Consider the following 12625-nt stretch of genomic DNA (forward strand, 5'->3'; position numbering starts at 1 on the left):
CCACATACCCATCTTTAACTGTGACCTTAGCTTTAACCAAGGTAAAGCTGTAGCCCCCCAGATTGAAGGTGAACAGGCCCATTATATATCTAGAAGATAAGATCCTGTTCCCCAGGGCTAGGGATTTAGCTCAGTGGTTTCGCCGCCTGCTGTGCAAGCGCAAGGACCCGAGTTCGATCCCCGGTACCCGCCCCCCGAAAAGACCCTGTTCCCCAGCATCAGTGTTGTGTATGGGGAGCCAGGTTCACCCCAGGGACACATAATGGGCATGACTCTGGTTGGTATGTTGTTCTATCTGTAACAGCCTCAGCCTTGAGAAATCCTCTAATTCTTCACTAGCACAGCCCTTCCCCCAGCCCAGGAAACACATACCCAATCACAGCTACTTTATTTTCCTTTTAATTTTTCCAAAGGATATACATGACATATCCCAAGGGCAATAAAGCGCATTCAATGTGTTTATAAGCCAAACAGTCACTTTGTTTAAGCAAACACAAGTACAAAGTAAAATAAAACCACAAAATAATGAACTGCATGTTCATAACATACAAAAATCGCCGCCTACTCAGTAGGTAACTACAACATTCCAACTCCTGAATATATGTATAAATTTACATTTTCAGTTAAAAAAATAGACTTTTGAGAGTTCAGATTTTGTTTTAGATTTTGTTTTCTTACATTCTAGAGAGCCAAGGCTCAGCCCTCTCTTATTTTGCTCCCAAAGCCTCCCCCAAACCATCATTCCCTGCCCCCCTTAAGGCTAGAGGTGAGCATGTCCCTCACAATTGCACATGTCAAGCCATCAGCAAGGCGTGTCACACAAAAGGCACCAAGACGTGAAACTTTTTAAACCAAAAGGACAGGAGAAAAGGAAAAAAGAGAGAAAAAGAAAAACCAAACCGTATTTTGCCACATATGAAAGTACGGTCGAGCAGTATTTACAAAAAGGCTAATGGAACAACGCTCTGACACATGCTCGAATTAATACCTAGGACTGCTGTTTCAAAAAAAGCTTCAAACTTTGTGTTATAGCATCATCACAAAATAGAGGATCACCACTGGTTTGCTTGGCTTTTCTTTTCCCCCGCAAAATGTGGGCCTAACTCCAAATAATACAATAGAATATGCAAATTATCTTCACATCAAGAGTACCCCAGAAAAACAAAATCCATGGCACAGACACTGTACAAGGGTACAGGGCAGGGCTCTGAGGGGCCCAAACCCCATTTTGCCAACTCAATTTTCTAGCACTGAAGGGAGCAAGGGGTCAGGCAAACAATGGAGATGATACTGAAATGATTTATCCAATATCCATGCAAATCAAGTTCTTTGGATAGAGGTGAAGAACTTGGACATGGCTGTTTCAGGCAGCTGAAGTCAAAGGGAATAGGAAGTGGGCAGGAAGGGAAGTGGGCAGAAGGGGTTGTTGGCCAGCAGACCTTCCACTCCAAGTAGAGAGGGAGGACTTGGCTCTGAGAACCTCCATCTGACCTAAGAGCATCTTCTCTTATGGCCAGCTCCTCCTCCTGTCCATATGTCTCTTGTGTTTCTTTTTCTCCGTTTCCTTTGCTTCCCATTCCCCTTTAGCAAATTTCAATTGTCCTGGGAGAAAAGGTTGCTGTCATGTCCGAAAGCCCTGTGGAGGCACTAAAGGAGTTGGTGACAGCTGAGGAAGGGAAGCTGCTGACCTGGGCAGGGAAAGCTGGGGGCACAGAAGCGTAGGTGGTGGCCACGGAGGGCGATGGGAAGCCACTGTGCACGGGGGATGGGTAGGTGGAGGAGCCAGGAGAGGAGTAGGAGGTGGGCACAGGGGATGGGTAGGAGGTGGTGGCTGGGGATGGGTAGGAGGTAGTGACTGGGGATGGATAAGAGGTAGCAACCGGAGATGGGTAGGAAGAGAGGGAGGAGGTGGCCGAAGAGGCCATAACACTTTTGTCTGCCTTCTTGTCCTTCTGCCGCAAGTGGATTTTGGTGTGCCTCTTGCGTTCATCGCTCCTGGCAAACTTTCTCCCACAGATGTCACAGGCGAATGGCTTCTCGCCTGTGTGGGTGCGGATGTGGGTGGTAAGGTGGTCACTTCGGCTGAAGTTGCGCATGCAGATGCGACACTGGAAGGGCTTCTGGCCTGTGTGGATGCGGATGTGGCGAGTAAGCTCATCTGAGCGAGAGAATCGGCGATCACAGGACTCCACTGGGCAGGCATAGGGGCGTTCGTGGGGGGGCGTCTTGCTGGGCCGGTTGGGGTACTTGCGCATTCGGCTGGGTTTGATGAGCTGAGACTGGTAAGTGGTATTGAGGGCCTTTAAGTCCTGGGAGCCCGACTGGGTGGCAAAGGCTTTAATCGTAGAGAGCGGTGTAAGCGAAGGTTGCTGGGTACGACTCTCCAGGCCTTGGAAAGGCTTCTGATCTGGGGTCCCCAGGCCCAGATCTCCCTGTTGCTGTGGAAACAGGTAGTCCGGGATCATGGGAACCTGGAAGCCACCTTTGCCAGCAGCAGGGTAGGCCGGAGGTGGGTACTGGAGCACCGTGCCTACAGAGCCCGGAAAGGCCTGACCTTGTGGCTCTGGGAAAATGTCAGAGTTGGGTGTGGGGAAGGTAGGTGCAGCAGAGTAAATGGGACTGCTATCGTTGGATGGCACTGCACAGCTCAGGGGTGGGCTCTGGGAGGCCGAGGAGGAGGAAGAGGCTGCTGGAGACGGTGCTGAGGATGAGGAGGCTGGTGGGTTGCTCATGCTCACCAGGCCACTGACTAGGCTGAAGAGGGGCTCAGGCCACAAGGTGTTGCCACTGTTGGGTGCAGGCTCCAGAGAGAATCGGCCAGTGTAGGTGATGGGGGGTAGCCGCGTGGTTTGGCTGGGATAGCTTGTGTCCGCCATCACCTTCTCGTTATTCAAAGAGATCTCAGGAAAAGACTCTGCCAGGAGAGAGACGAGGGAGGCCTGGTTATTGGAGATTAATCACTGGAGAACAAGGAGGACCCGAGCTGCCAGACAAGAGGTCAGTCAGCTACCATCGACTCGAGCCGGTTAATAATTGATAGCGGCAGATTGCAATGTTCCTGGACCTGCTCCAGTGGCAGAGCCTGTTTCAACAACAGCTGACGCAAAACACAGAGAATCCCCCTCCACTGCAGCTCCAGCTCCAGCTCCAGCGCTCCGCAGCAGAGGCTACGCGGGCAAGGGATTCCCGCCAGCACCCCCCACCCCCACCCCGGCCGCGGCTAGAGTGCGCCCCCTACCCTGGGCTGCCGGGTCATCCCTGGCCACGGATCTTCACCCGCCCTTCCTTGCCGACAGGCTGCACAGAGGCAAGGCAAGCCTTTGGTGGTGGTGGGGTGCAGCCTTGCACATCAAAACAAGCCCTCCCTCTTTACAGCCACCCACGCAGCTCCAGAGCTCTCCATCCAAAACAAAAGCTGAGTCCTCTGTGCACTGCTCAGGTCCAGGGTGCGGGTGTCCCCAGGCATCCCTCTAAACCCGGGACTCTGGAGACGCAAGGAGGGAAGGGAAACCCCGGGTGCACCCCTAAAGGCCAGGAGCACTCCTGCGGTGATGGTCTGGCCATCAGGATGGAAGCGAAAGGGCTCGCTCTTGGCGCAGGCCACTGCTTACCTGCGGTCAGGTGCTCGTAGGGTTGCTCGCCCGGCTCCCCCTGAGGGTTGAAGGCGCTGCCGCTGCCGCTGCTACTGCCCCCTCCACCTGCACCGCCCCCGCTGTTGCTGCTGTTACCACCGCTCCCCTCTGGGGCTCCGGCGGCACCAAGGAACTGGGGAGCCCCGTTATTCAGCAGCATCATCTCCTCCAGTTTGGGGTAATTGTCCATGGTGGGTGAATGAGGAAAGGAGCCGAACGGGTCAGAGATCTGCAGCGGGGACATCAGCTGCATCTCGGCCTTCGCCACGGCCATCCCAGACGACCCGGCGGGAGAGCGGGGTGGCAGGGTGGGTGGGCACAGCCCCGTGCTGGTGCTGCTGGGGACGCACTCGCTGGGGTCTGGCCGGGTCACATGCGGGGCGCGGGGCGCGGGGCGCGGGGCACACTGAGGAGAGCGCAAGTGGGGTCCCCGAGCTCGCCTGCGCCGCGGGCCGCTATGGACGCCGCGCAGCTGCGGAGTCTGAGACAGGGTAGGTCCTGCGGCGGCGGCGGCGGAGGCTGGCGGAGGAGGACGGCGGCGGCGGATGGCGGCGGCAGCGGCTCCCCAAGTTCTGCGCGCTGGGATCTCTCGCGACTCGCTGGATCCGCCTCTATTTGAAGGGTCTGGAACATTACTGGCCCGCCTTCGTCGTGACGTACATGGCCATATATGGGAAGCAGGAAGCCCTAATATGGCAGGACCGGCCGGGAGGACCCGGAGTGACGCGAAGCCCCCATCCAAGATCGGTGGGCACCCACACTCCGCGCCCCGAGCCCCGCGCTCGCTCCCGTACCTCGCGCGCCCGGGCTTCGGGGTGGCGCAGTGCCGGAGCCGCAGCTGGGGCCTCCCCGCCCCAGAGTCCCGGAGTTCCCGATGTGGCCGCCGCCCCTTCCCTCCACCTCCTTCCCTCCTCCCCTAGCCGGAAGCACGGGGCCATAACAGGCCACTCCATATAAGGCGCTGCCCAAATAAGGGTTGTTCCGGCGGGGGGGATCCTTCCTGCTCCTTATATGGTGTTTCCGGGTCTCTGCTTGGTGCTCCCGCGCTCCCTCCCTCCCCCTCACTCCCTGGTTCGGAGCCGAGATCCAGAGCGCGCACAGGAGCTGGGGACGCCGGGCGGGGATGCAGCGGGGCGCGGGGCTCCTGGCTGCTCTCGCGGCCTCTGCAGGAACTAGGTTGGGGAAGCCCGGACCGGGAGCGGGGGCGAGGGCGAGCCGGACTGGGGATCTACAGCCGTCATCCAGGGCCCGCCCGCCCACCCAGGGACCGTGGGAGCGAGCCCGGAGCGGAGGGAGGAGCAGCTGGGCAGGCCGGGGCGGAGGCCGCCCGGGAGAGGCGGGGCCTTGATCCCAGGCTTTGCCCAATGGTGTCATTGGGGAAACTGAGACTAGAAAGTGATGGCCACATGGTTCTTGGGATACTGCGTAGCAGTAGGACGCCTGTTTTCCCACCACCTGTCATTGGGAGCTATTGGGGTCGGGAGTCCCCTCTGCACCACCCAGAACGGAAACGCTCTTCCCTGGTCCTTGCCGGGAGAGCCCCCACCTTTAGGGGACTGGATGTGGGAACCTGATTTCCCTAGGTCAGTCCCGAGTCCTGTTCCCACTGGGAGCTAAGGGTTCTCGTGGAGATCGGGCACTTCCCCACCTTTATCCAATCGTAGTGGAGGAGGGGCGCACCCTGCAGGATTCTAATGAGAGGGCTTCCCCGTGGACTGCCCGGGGACCCCCGGCTGAGCGGGAAGAGCCCTTGAGCAGCGGCTCGGTGCTGCCCCCTGGAGGTCCTTCTCCAGCTCGGTTCCCGAGCCCCGGGCCAAGAGGGCTCTTCCGCCTCCGCCTCCTCCTTCCCCTTCCCCGCTGCTGCGCTGGGCGCCGAGTCAGGCTGGGGGAGCCTGAGACGCAGTGAGCGCGAACTGAGCAGGCGCCGCAGCCTGGGCTCTCCCTGTAGTCCCTGGGGAGCCGCCTCTGCCTGGCGCTCAGACTCGGGGACTGCACCTCCCTCCCCGAGCCAGGCCAAGGGTAGGAGCTGGAGGAGGACTGGGGAAACCGATTTCCGCAGGTCTCCCGTGAGCTGGAGAACAGGGAAGCCTTCCCCGCCCCCACCGCCTAGTCAAATGCGTACCCCAAAGGGACCAGGGATTCTGGGAAGGGGAAGCTTCTGCTCTAGCTCTGAATCCAGGACAAGTGGTGTTTTTCTTGGTTTAAAAACAGAATTTTAAAAAATGTTTATTTATAATTTTCTTTTTAATTTGTGTGTAGGGGAGGAAGGTGCTGAGGATAGGCAAGGAAAAGGGATGGCTCAGATTCTCAGGAAGTTCCCACCCCCGGGGGGTTTTGGGGTTTCATCCCTCTGAATCTAACCCCCTCGACCCTTTCTCCCTGCTCCCCATAAGTGCTTGGGCTAGGTGAGGGGCTACTCCACCATCTACCGAGTTGTTCATTTGTTCGACAGAGGCAGGAGTAATAGCCACGCTGACACCTCCTGCTGCAGGGCCGGAATACCACTCCAGACAGGTGGTCCCCGTGTCTGGATGTCCATGTTGGCACTCTGGTGGGGTACCCTGGCCAAACGTTTTGCATCTCATTTTCTTCAACTGTAAAGTGGGGCTAAGGTTGATGATATTCACATGGAAGTATTGTGAAGACTGGAGTTTACACAAGGTGCCACCTTTTTTTGGGGTACCGGAGATCAAACTCAGGTCCTTGTGCTTTCGAGGCAGGCGGCGGAACCACTGAGCTAAATCCCCGGCCCAAGGTGCCATCTTGTGAAGCCCAAAACACAGTGCCTGCCTTGCAGGCTCTTGGTATTTTCTGGTGCTTTGGGCCCACAACATCACCCGCAGTTCACCCACTACTCGTCAGCCTCCAAGCAAATCCCAGTGATCCTTTTCTGAAAAGTTGTGTGCAGAGAGGAAGAAGCATTCCAATCTTAAAACAGAGGACATTGTCCTTAAGAGCTGAACTGGAATCTTTGCTGCAGTACAACATCCCTTCCTGCAGCAGAATCCTTCCACCTTGACTGCAGCTGAATCACCTGTAGTGCTCTGGAAAAGAAGGGTTTTAGCCTACCCCAAGCAAGTCACAATCTTCCTGAATTTCTGAGTGCCAGCACTGAGCAGGCATCTCAACCTAGGATCCTTGTGCTGTCTCTGGGGAGCAGCCTCCAAGTGAACATCTTTCTCCCCATGCCAGGGCAAACCAGTTCCCTTGCTAAAGTGCAAGCTGACTGAAGATATCTCAGGTCCTTGCTGAACCTGGACACCATAAATCTTTATAGTTTGTACCTTTTGCTTGCCCAACATGAATTCCCCTTCTTTTTATAACTGTTCTCCAGCCTGCAACTTCCTTTGGAGAACCACTCCAGGTGGTTGGGAAAGATAACGTTTTAAACCTCAATGTAGGTCTCTCCCAGGCCTCATCTAGGATGCTCCAGGCTAGGAGTATTTCATCTCCCCAGCCAGAGTGACTTAGGATGAGCACAGGACACAAACCAGGCCAGTGAGAATCACTTCCAGGGTCTTTTTCTGGAACTCTTAGGAAAGAAGAATTCCCTTTCTTGGTGGTACTAAGCCAATGGAATGTAAGCGTGGAGTCCATCTTGCCCTGGGACTGGAGAGCCTGCCTCAGAATGAAGCCAGTGCAGAGGAAGGCAGAGAAAAGAGATGTGCATATGGTAAGTAAGTCCCTGCATTCAGCCTGGGCCTTTTAATTATGCAGGCTGGTGAATTACTTTCTTATTTAGTAAAATAAAAACAACCTCAGTTCAGTTTCTGTTACTTGCAACCCAAGAGGTCCTAATTAATACACCCTTTATCAACAACCAAAACTTCTCTGAGGTCCCACTGTGGGCAAGGTGCGGGAATGAAACCTAAGGTGTAGGCCCTGCCTCTAAGGAGTTACAGTGTGGTAAAAGGGAGTCTGGATTTTATGTTACAAGAGGATTAACAATAGGAGAAGGCAGCCCCATTCGTCACCAAAAGTTGGTGACATTAAGGGACATTAGTGAGGAAAGAAGGGAGAGATAGCAAGTATCTAGGAGAAGGCTAGATGATTAAGCAATTTTGGAGGATAAAGAACACAAGGAGGATCAAAGTATGGTGGGGAAGTGAGAAGCTCTTTCAGGCCTGGCTTGTGAGTGGAATGGCCAATGTGTATGCGTGTGGTCTGTCCGGGGGAGATGGGGCTGGAAAGTGAGGAAACAGGATGGAGTTGAGAGGATTCCTATTCAGAAGTAGCTGAAGGGAAGGTTAAATAAAGATTTGTTATTTTTGCACTGCTGGGAATTGAACCCAGGGCCTTATGCATGTTAGATGTAGCTCTACTCTGGCTGAGCTACACTTCCAGCCCAAACATTCATTGTTTGTGTTTTTTTTATCCAGTACCGGGAATCAAACTCGGGTCCTTGAGCTTACGCAGCAGGCGGCAGAACCACTGAGCTAAATCCCAGCCCAACATTCATTGTTTTAAAAAAGATTCAGAGGCCACTGCTTGTGCTAGTTGAGTACTAAGTTGTAAGGCGACTCTGCCCTCATGGAAATTACCATTCTCTGGGATAGATAGAAATAAAGTTAAGGAAAAGGATAATTTCCGATCATAGAAAATGTTAACTTACTAAGGAGGTGAGGGAAGGCATCTTGGAGGAGGTAACATTTATGTAGGCTTATAAAAGATGAGAGGAAATTGACTGCATAGAGGAATGGTGTGGGGACAGAAGTGCGGGCAGGCGGACAGCCTGGCAGAGGCATCTGGAGGGGAAGAGGACGGACCATGGTAAGTTTGGGGTCTCAGAGTAAGGTGTGGGCAACAAGAAAGTCTAGGTTAAACTACTCCTCCATCCTCACTTCCCCTTGTTCTGCCCTTACGACTCTCAGAGAAGGGGCCCCCTTTTCTTTTTCTGGTGCTAGGAATTGAACTCAGGACCTTGTGCTTGCCAGGCAGGCTTGGCACCACTGAGCTAAATCCCCGGCCCCCTTTTTTCTTTTTTTTTTTGGTACTGGAGATTGAACTCTGGTCCTTGCACTTGTGCAGCAGGCGATGAAACCACTGAGCTAAATCCCCGCCCCCCCTTTTTTCTTTTTGTTGAGACAGGTCTTGCTGTGTAGTTCAGACTAGCCTTGAACTCTCTATTTAGCCCAGGTGGGCCTCAAACTCACAGTGATCCTCCTGCCTCAGCTTCTTGAGTACTAGGATTACAGGCATGTGCCACGCCTGGCTGAGAGGAGGCCTTCTTAATCCTTTCCAGCCTCCGTAGCGTAAACCAGCAACCTCCTTTGGGGCCACCACCCTGATTCATGTGCTTGGGAAGGATCACCTTAGGCAGCTTTTGCCTAGCGTCAGGGAGAGGAGCTAAGCTCAATGCCCCTGCACACTGTGCAGGTCGTAGCCCTCTGTGACAGGGCTGTCGGTGAACAGGATGCCCTGAAACCCATTGCTCTATGGGGGGGGTTCTGCCCCTGACCGGGCTTCTCAGTATCAGGGCTGGGCCATTTGAGACACTGTCACCCTCTCCTCAATTTGTTTTCTGGCCAGTGGCACATTTCTGCTTGCTGTGATTGAGTGTGGTGAGAAGAATTCACCTCCCTAGAAGCCAAATCTCAGTTGAGCTTGTGAGCACCAACTTGTACCCAATAACTCTGGGGTGGAACAGTTGGCCAGGGGCCTACGGGAAGCCAGGCCGGAGGAGAGGAAGGCTGTGGGCCTCTTGTGCATGCTGGCCTGGAGGCCTGCTGGGACTTGTTAGATACTTAGGGATGACAAGAAGCTGCTCAGTTTCTTGGTGGGTGAGCTTGGACTCTAGCAGGAGGGGGAGGAGGCAGGAGGAGGTGGTGGCTTCTGGGGTTGCCCCACTCTGGCATTGCCCCCCCCCCGCCAGCAAACCCCAGCATGCAAGGAAGACAGTAGTATCAGTGGTACTTATTTCCTCAGCTTTTCCTGAATCTCCGCATGTATTCTCCATGCCCATTCCACCCCACTCAGAACTTAGTGACCCCAGAAGAGGTGAGAGCTTAGAAGAGTCTGCAGGTCAGAGCTGTTGCTTGCACTCAGACTTCCCTTGCAAACTGGAAAGGAGGAGAAGACAAGAGAGATGAGAGAACTGAGCTTGCCCAAGGCAGCTGAGGCACCAGGAGAAAGCTGGTAAAGCCATCTTGTCTCAGACCCCCAAACCAGGGCAGCGCAGGTTGTGGCTGTCAGAGGAAAACAAACCCCTTTTTCCACTACCACTTCCTCCTCCCTGTGGGGCACATTAGCACCCACGTGGGCTGCTCGGCCTCAGTGTGTCACAAGGTGGCCTGCCTGGAGCTCAGGAAGTAACTGTCTGGATTGCCTGTCACACTTTCCGATGACTGGCTGAGGGGCTCCACAGGAAACACAGAGGGACTGGCCTTGAGTGGGTGTGGGGGCAACTCTGCTCCCATTCCAGGGAGGACTTTGAGTGGTGAGAAGACACCTGAAGGGGCCGGGGATTTAGTTCAGTGTGCCGCCTGCTGTGCAAGTGCAAGGACCCAAGTTTGATCCCCAGTACCAAAAAACAAAACAAAGAAGACACCTGAAGAGGCCTGCTGTGGGCTGGGGCAGAGGGTACACTGAGGGAATCATCCCGGGGGTCTAGGTGCAATGCCATCTCTTCTGCAGTTGTCATTATCATCACCATCATTGTTATTATTATTTTGGTTCTCTGAGACAGGTCTTGCTATGCAGTTCAAGCTGGCCTTGAACTTACTATGTAGTCCAGGCTGGCCTTGAACTTGCAGCAGTCCTCCTGCCTCAGCCTCCTAAGTGTTGGGATTATAGGTGTGCACCACCATGCTGGCTTCCTTCACTCCAATTAGAGATGCCAGAGGACAACCTTGAGTCCTAGGAGAGGCAGGAAGGAACACATCAGGTGATGTTGAGGCTTGAGGCAGATGGACCCTAAAACAGGGTTCCTGAGGGCCTGGGGGTGTAGCTCAGCTTGCCTAACATATGTAAGACCCTGGGTTCCCTCCTTAGTGCCACACACAAGCGAACAGGCACAGCCCAAACAGAATCCCAGGGGACTGGGCTGCTTGAGTTCAGTTCTGGGGTCTGTGGGAGGAGCGATGTGCCAGACAGAGTTAGGTTAGGCCTATAGTAGGAGACACTGGTGCATAGGAACCCACGGCTGTCCTCCTGGGGGTCTGTGTGGGGAGCAGGGAGGCTGGAGGTAGCTGAATACTTAGGCAGGGCTTTCTGGGTCTTGCAGATGCAGAAAAAGGCTGCTGTCTGCAACATCAGCACCTCCCAGCCCCTGCCTGGTGCAGGTAGCCCCCTCCCACATCTGAGGCCCACAGGACCTGGGCTCAGAGGACTGTCCAGCCTGTGATGGCTTCTCAGCTCCCTCCCCCTCTCCCCAGCTGAGTGCAGCAAAGCCAGCCGGCTGCAGAAATCTCTGGAAGCTGGCTGGGCAGGAGAGGGAGGGGAGCGTTACATAAGAACCCACTGATGTGCGGGAAGTCAGAGAGCGAGCAGCCTGTAGACTAGAAAGGCAACGTTTCCATCCAGCCCAGAAAGGCAGGAATAGCAACGGCAGTTATTTCTGGCCCCTCACCACAGCCCAGCGCTGGGGCTGCTCAGCTTCTTGGTGGATGAGCTTGGACTCCAGCAGGAGGGGGAGGAGGCAGGAGGTGGCGGCTTCTGGGGTTGCCCCGCTCTGGCGTTGCCTGCCCCCCAGCAAACCCCAGCATGCAAGAAAGACAGTAGTATCAGTGGTACTTATTTCCTTGGCTTTTCCTGAATCTCTGCATGTATTCTCCATGCCCATTCCACCCCAACACACATTTACTATGTGACAGGTTTTGGGACAGCCATTTGTCTTCTCAGTGCCTTATGAGGTCAGTCATTCCCATTCCCATTCCCATTCTACTGATGGGGAAACAGGCTCAAAGAGGGCAGGTAACTTGCTCAAGGCCACAGGATTTCAGTTCAGGCAGTCTAGCTTCAGAGTCCTCCCTGGCTCAATCTTGGTTACATTAAGAACTGTTTTCTGGGGTCCCAGCATAAGACAGAGAAAGCTTTTACTCTACAAGGTTCTTTGGTTTATTTTTGTTTGTTTGTTTTTTGAGACAAGGTCTCCTTATGTATTCCAGGCTAGCCTTGAACTCATGGTGATCTTCCTGCCTCAGCCTCCCAAGTTCTGGAATTACAGATGTGTACCACCACACCTGGCTCTCTTGAGGCTCTGAATCAGGCAGAGAGGGGAGACAGACCTGTGAACAGATTATTTCTATTTATTCATTCAACATTAATTTATCAAACATCATCCCTGCTCAAAGCTTTAAAGTTATAAAAAGAAACCCTGGGTGGTGGCAAATAAAAGATACAGGGAGAAGGAGGTCCGCCATCTTTTGCAGCTCACAGCCTAGTGAGAGAAATGGTAAGGAAGCAATGACAGAAGTGTGACACTTGATCTTAGGGGGAAGCACAGTGAGCGTGGGAGCCCTTATCCAGCTCCTACCACTGAAGTGCTACCCCGGCAGTCAGAGAGCCAACCTGCCCTTTGATGATAATCTCAGGAGGCTGCAGGGAGGGCAGGTGGGGAGACCAGCAGGACACCAGGCCATCGTCCAAGAGGCAGGAGGCCTTGAAGCCAGAGCACCAGTGATCCAGGGCTCAAGCAGAGGTTTCCTCGTACAGGCACCGGCACTCACTGACAACCAGCTCAGCCCAGCGGCTCGTCCATTTCCTGCCCACAGAGGCAGCAGGGTAGTTGAGAGCCTGGCTGAAGGGGCCTCTCTCTTCTTTCTTCTTCCTCCTGTCAGCTCCCTCTACGTGGGAATGCTGCTTTAGGGCAAAGTCAGAATGTGCCAGTGGAGAGGGAGCTGGCAGCCCCCACCAGGAGGAAGAGCTTGTATTCAGATAACAGATAACATAACGGTGCTGTCAAGCACCAGTGGAGAAAGGGAGGGCCAGCTGCTGCCCTCCAACATCTGCAGAGAAGCCTGTCCTTTTCTCGGGGCAGAGGCAGAACTTCTGTT

The 12625-nt window shown here is 54.4% G+C and overlaps 1 protein-coding gene across 1 annotated transcript; it reads right to left on the reverse strand.

The window, feature by feature from the left end:
• Positions 1 to 383: 383 nt before the first annotated feature.
• Egr1 (early growth response 1) lies at positions 384 to 4232 on the reverse strand. The gene is made up of 2 exons (XM_004841817.3): positions 3612 to 4232; positions 384 to 2914 (listed from the first exon to the last, which is right to left on the reverse strand). Exons 1-2 carry the CDS (start codon positions 3904 to 3906, stop codon positions 1584 to 1586), a joined length of 1626 nt encoding a protein of 541 aa, XP_004841874.1. The 5' UTR covers positions 3907 to 4232; the 3' UTR covers positions 384 to 1583.
• Between the last annotated feature and the right edge of the window lie 8393 nt (positions 4233 to 12625).

This window comes from Heterocephalus glaber, unplaced genomic scaffold, assembly GCF_053883595.1.
Source record: "Heterocephalus glaber isolate CG9 unplaced genomic scaffold, H.glaber_assembly_v1.0 deba00001465, whole genome shotgun sequence".
Lineage (NCBI taxonomy): Eukaryota > Metazoa > Chordata > Mammalia > Rodentia > Bathyergidae > Heterocephalus > Heterocephalus glaber.

Coding starts and splice junctions, on each gene's coding strand:
- Egr1 (XM_004841817.3), bottom strand. CDS start 3,906: ATGGCCGTGGCGAAGGCCGAGATGCAGCTGATGTCCCCGCTGCAGATC. Junction 2,915..3,611: donor CTACGAGCACCTGACCGCAG/GTAAGCAGTGGC, acceptor CTCTCCTGGCAG/AGTCTTTTCCTGAGATCTCT.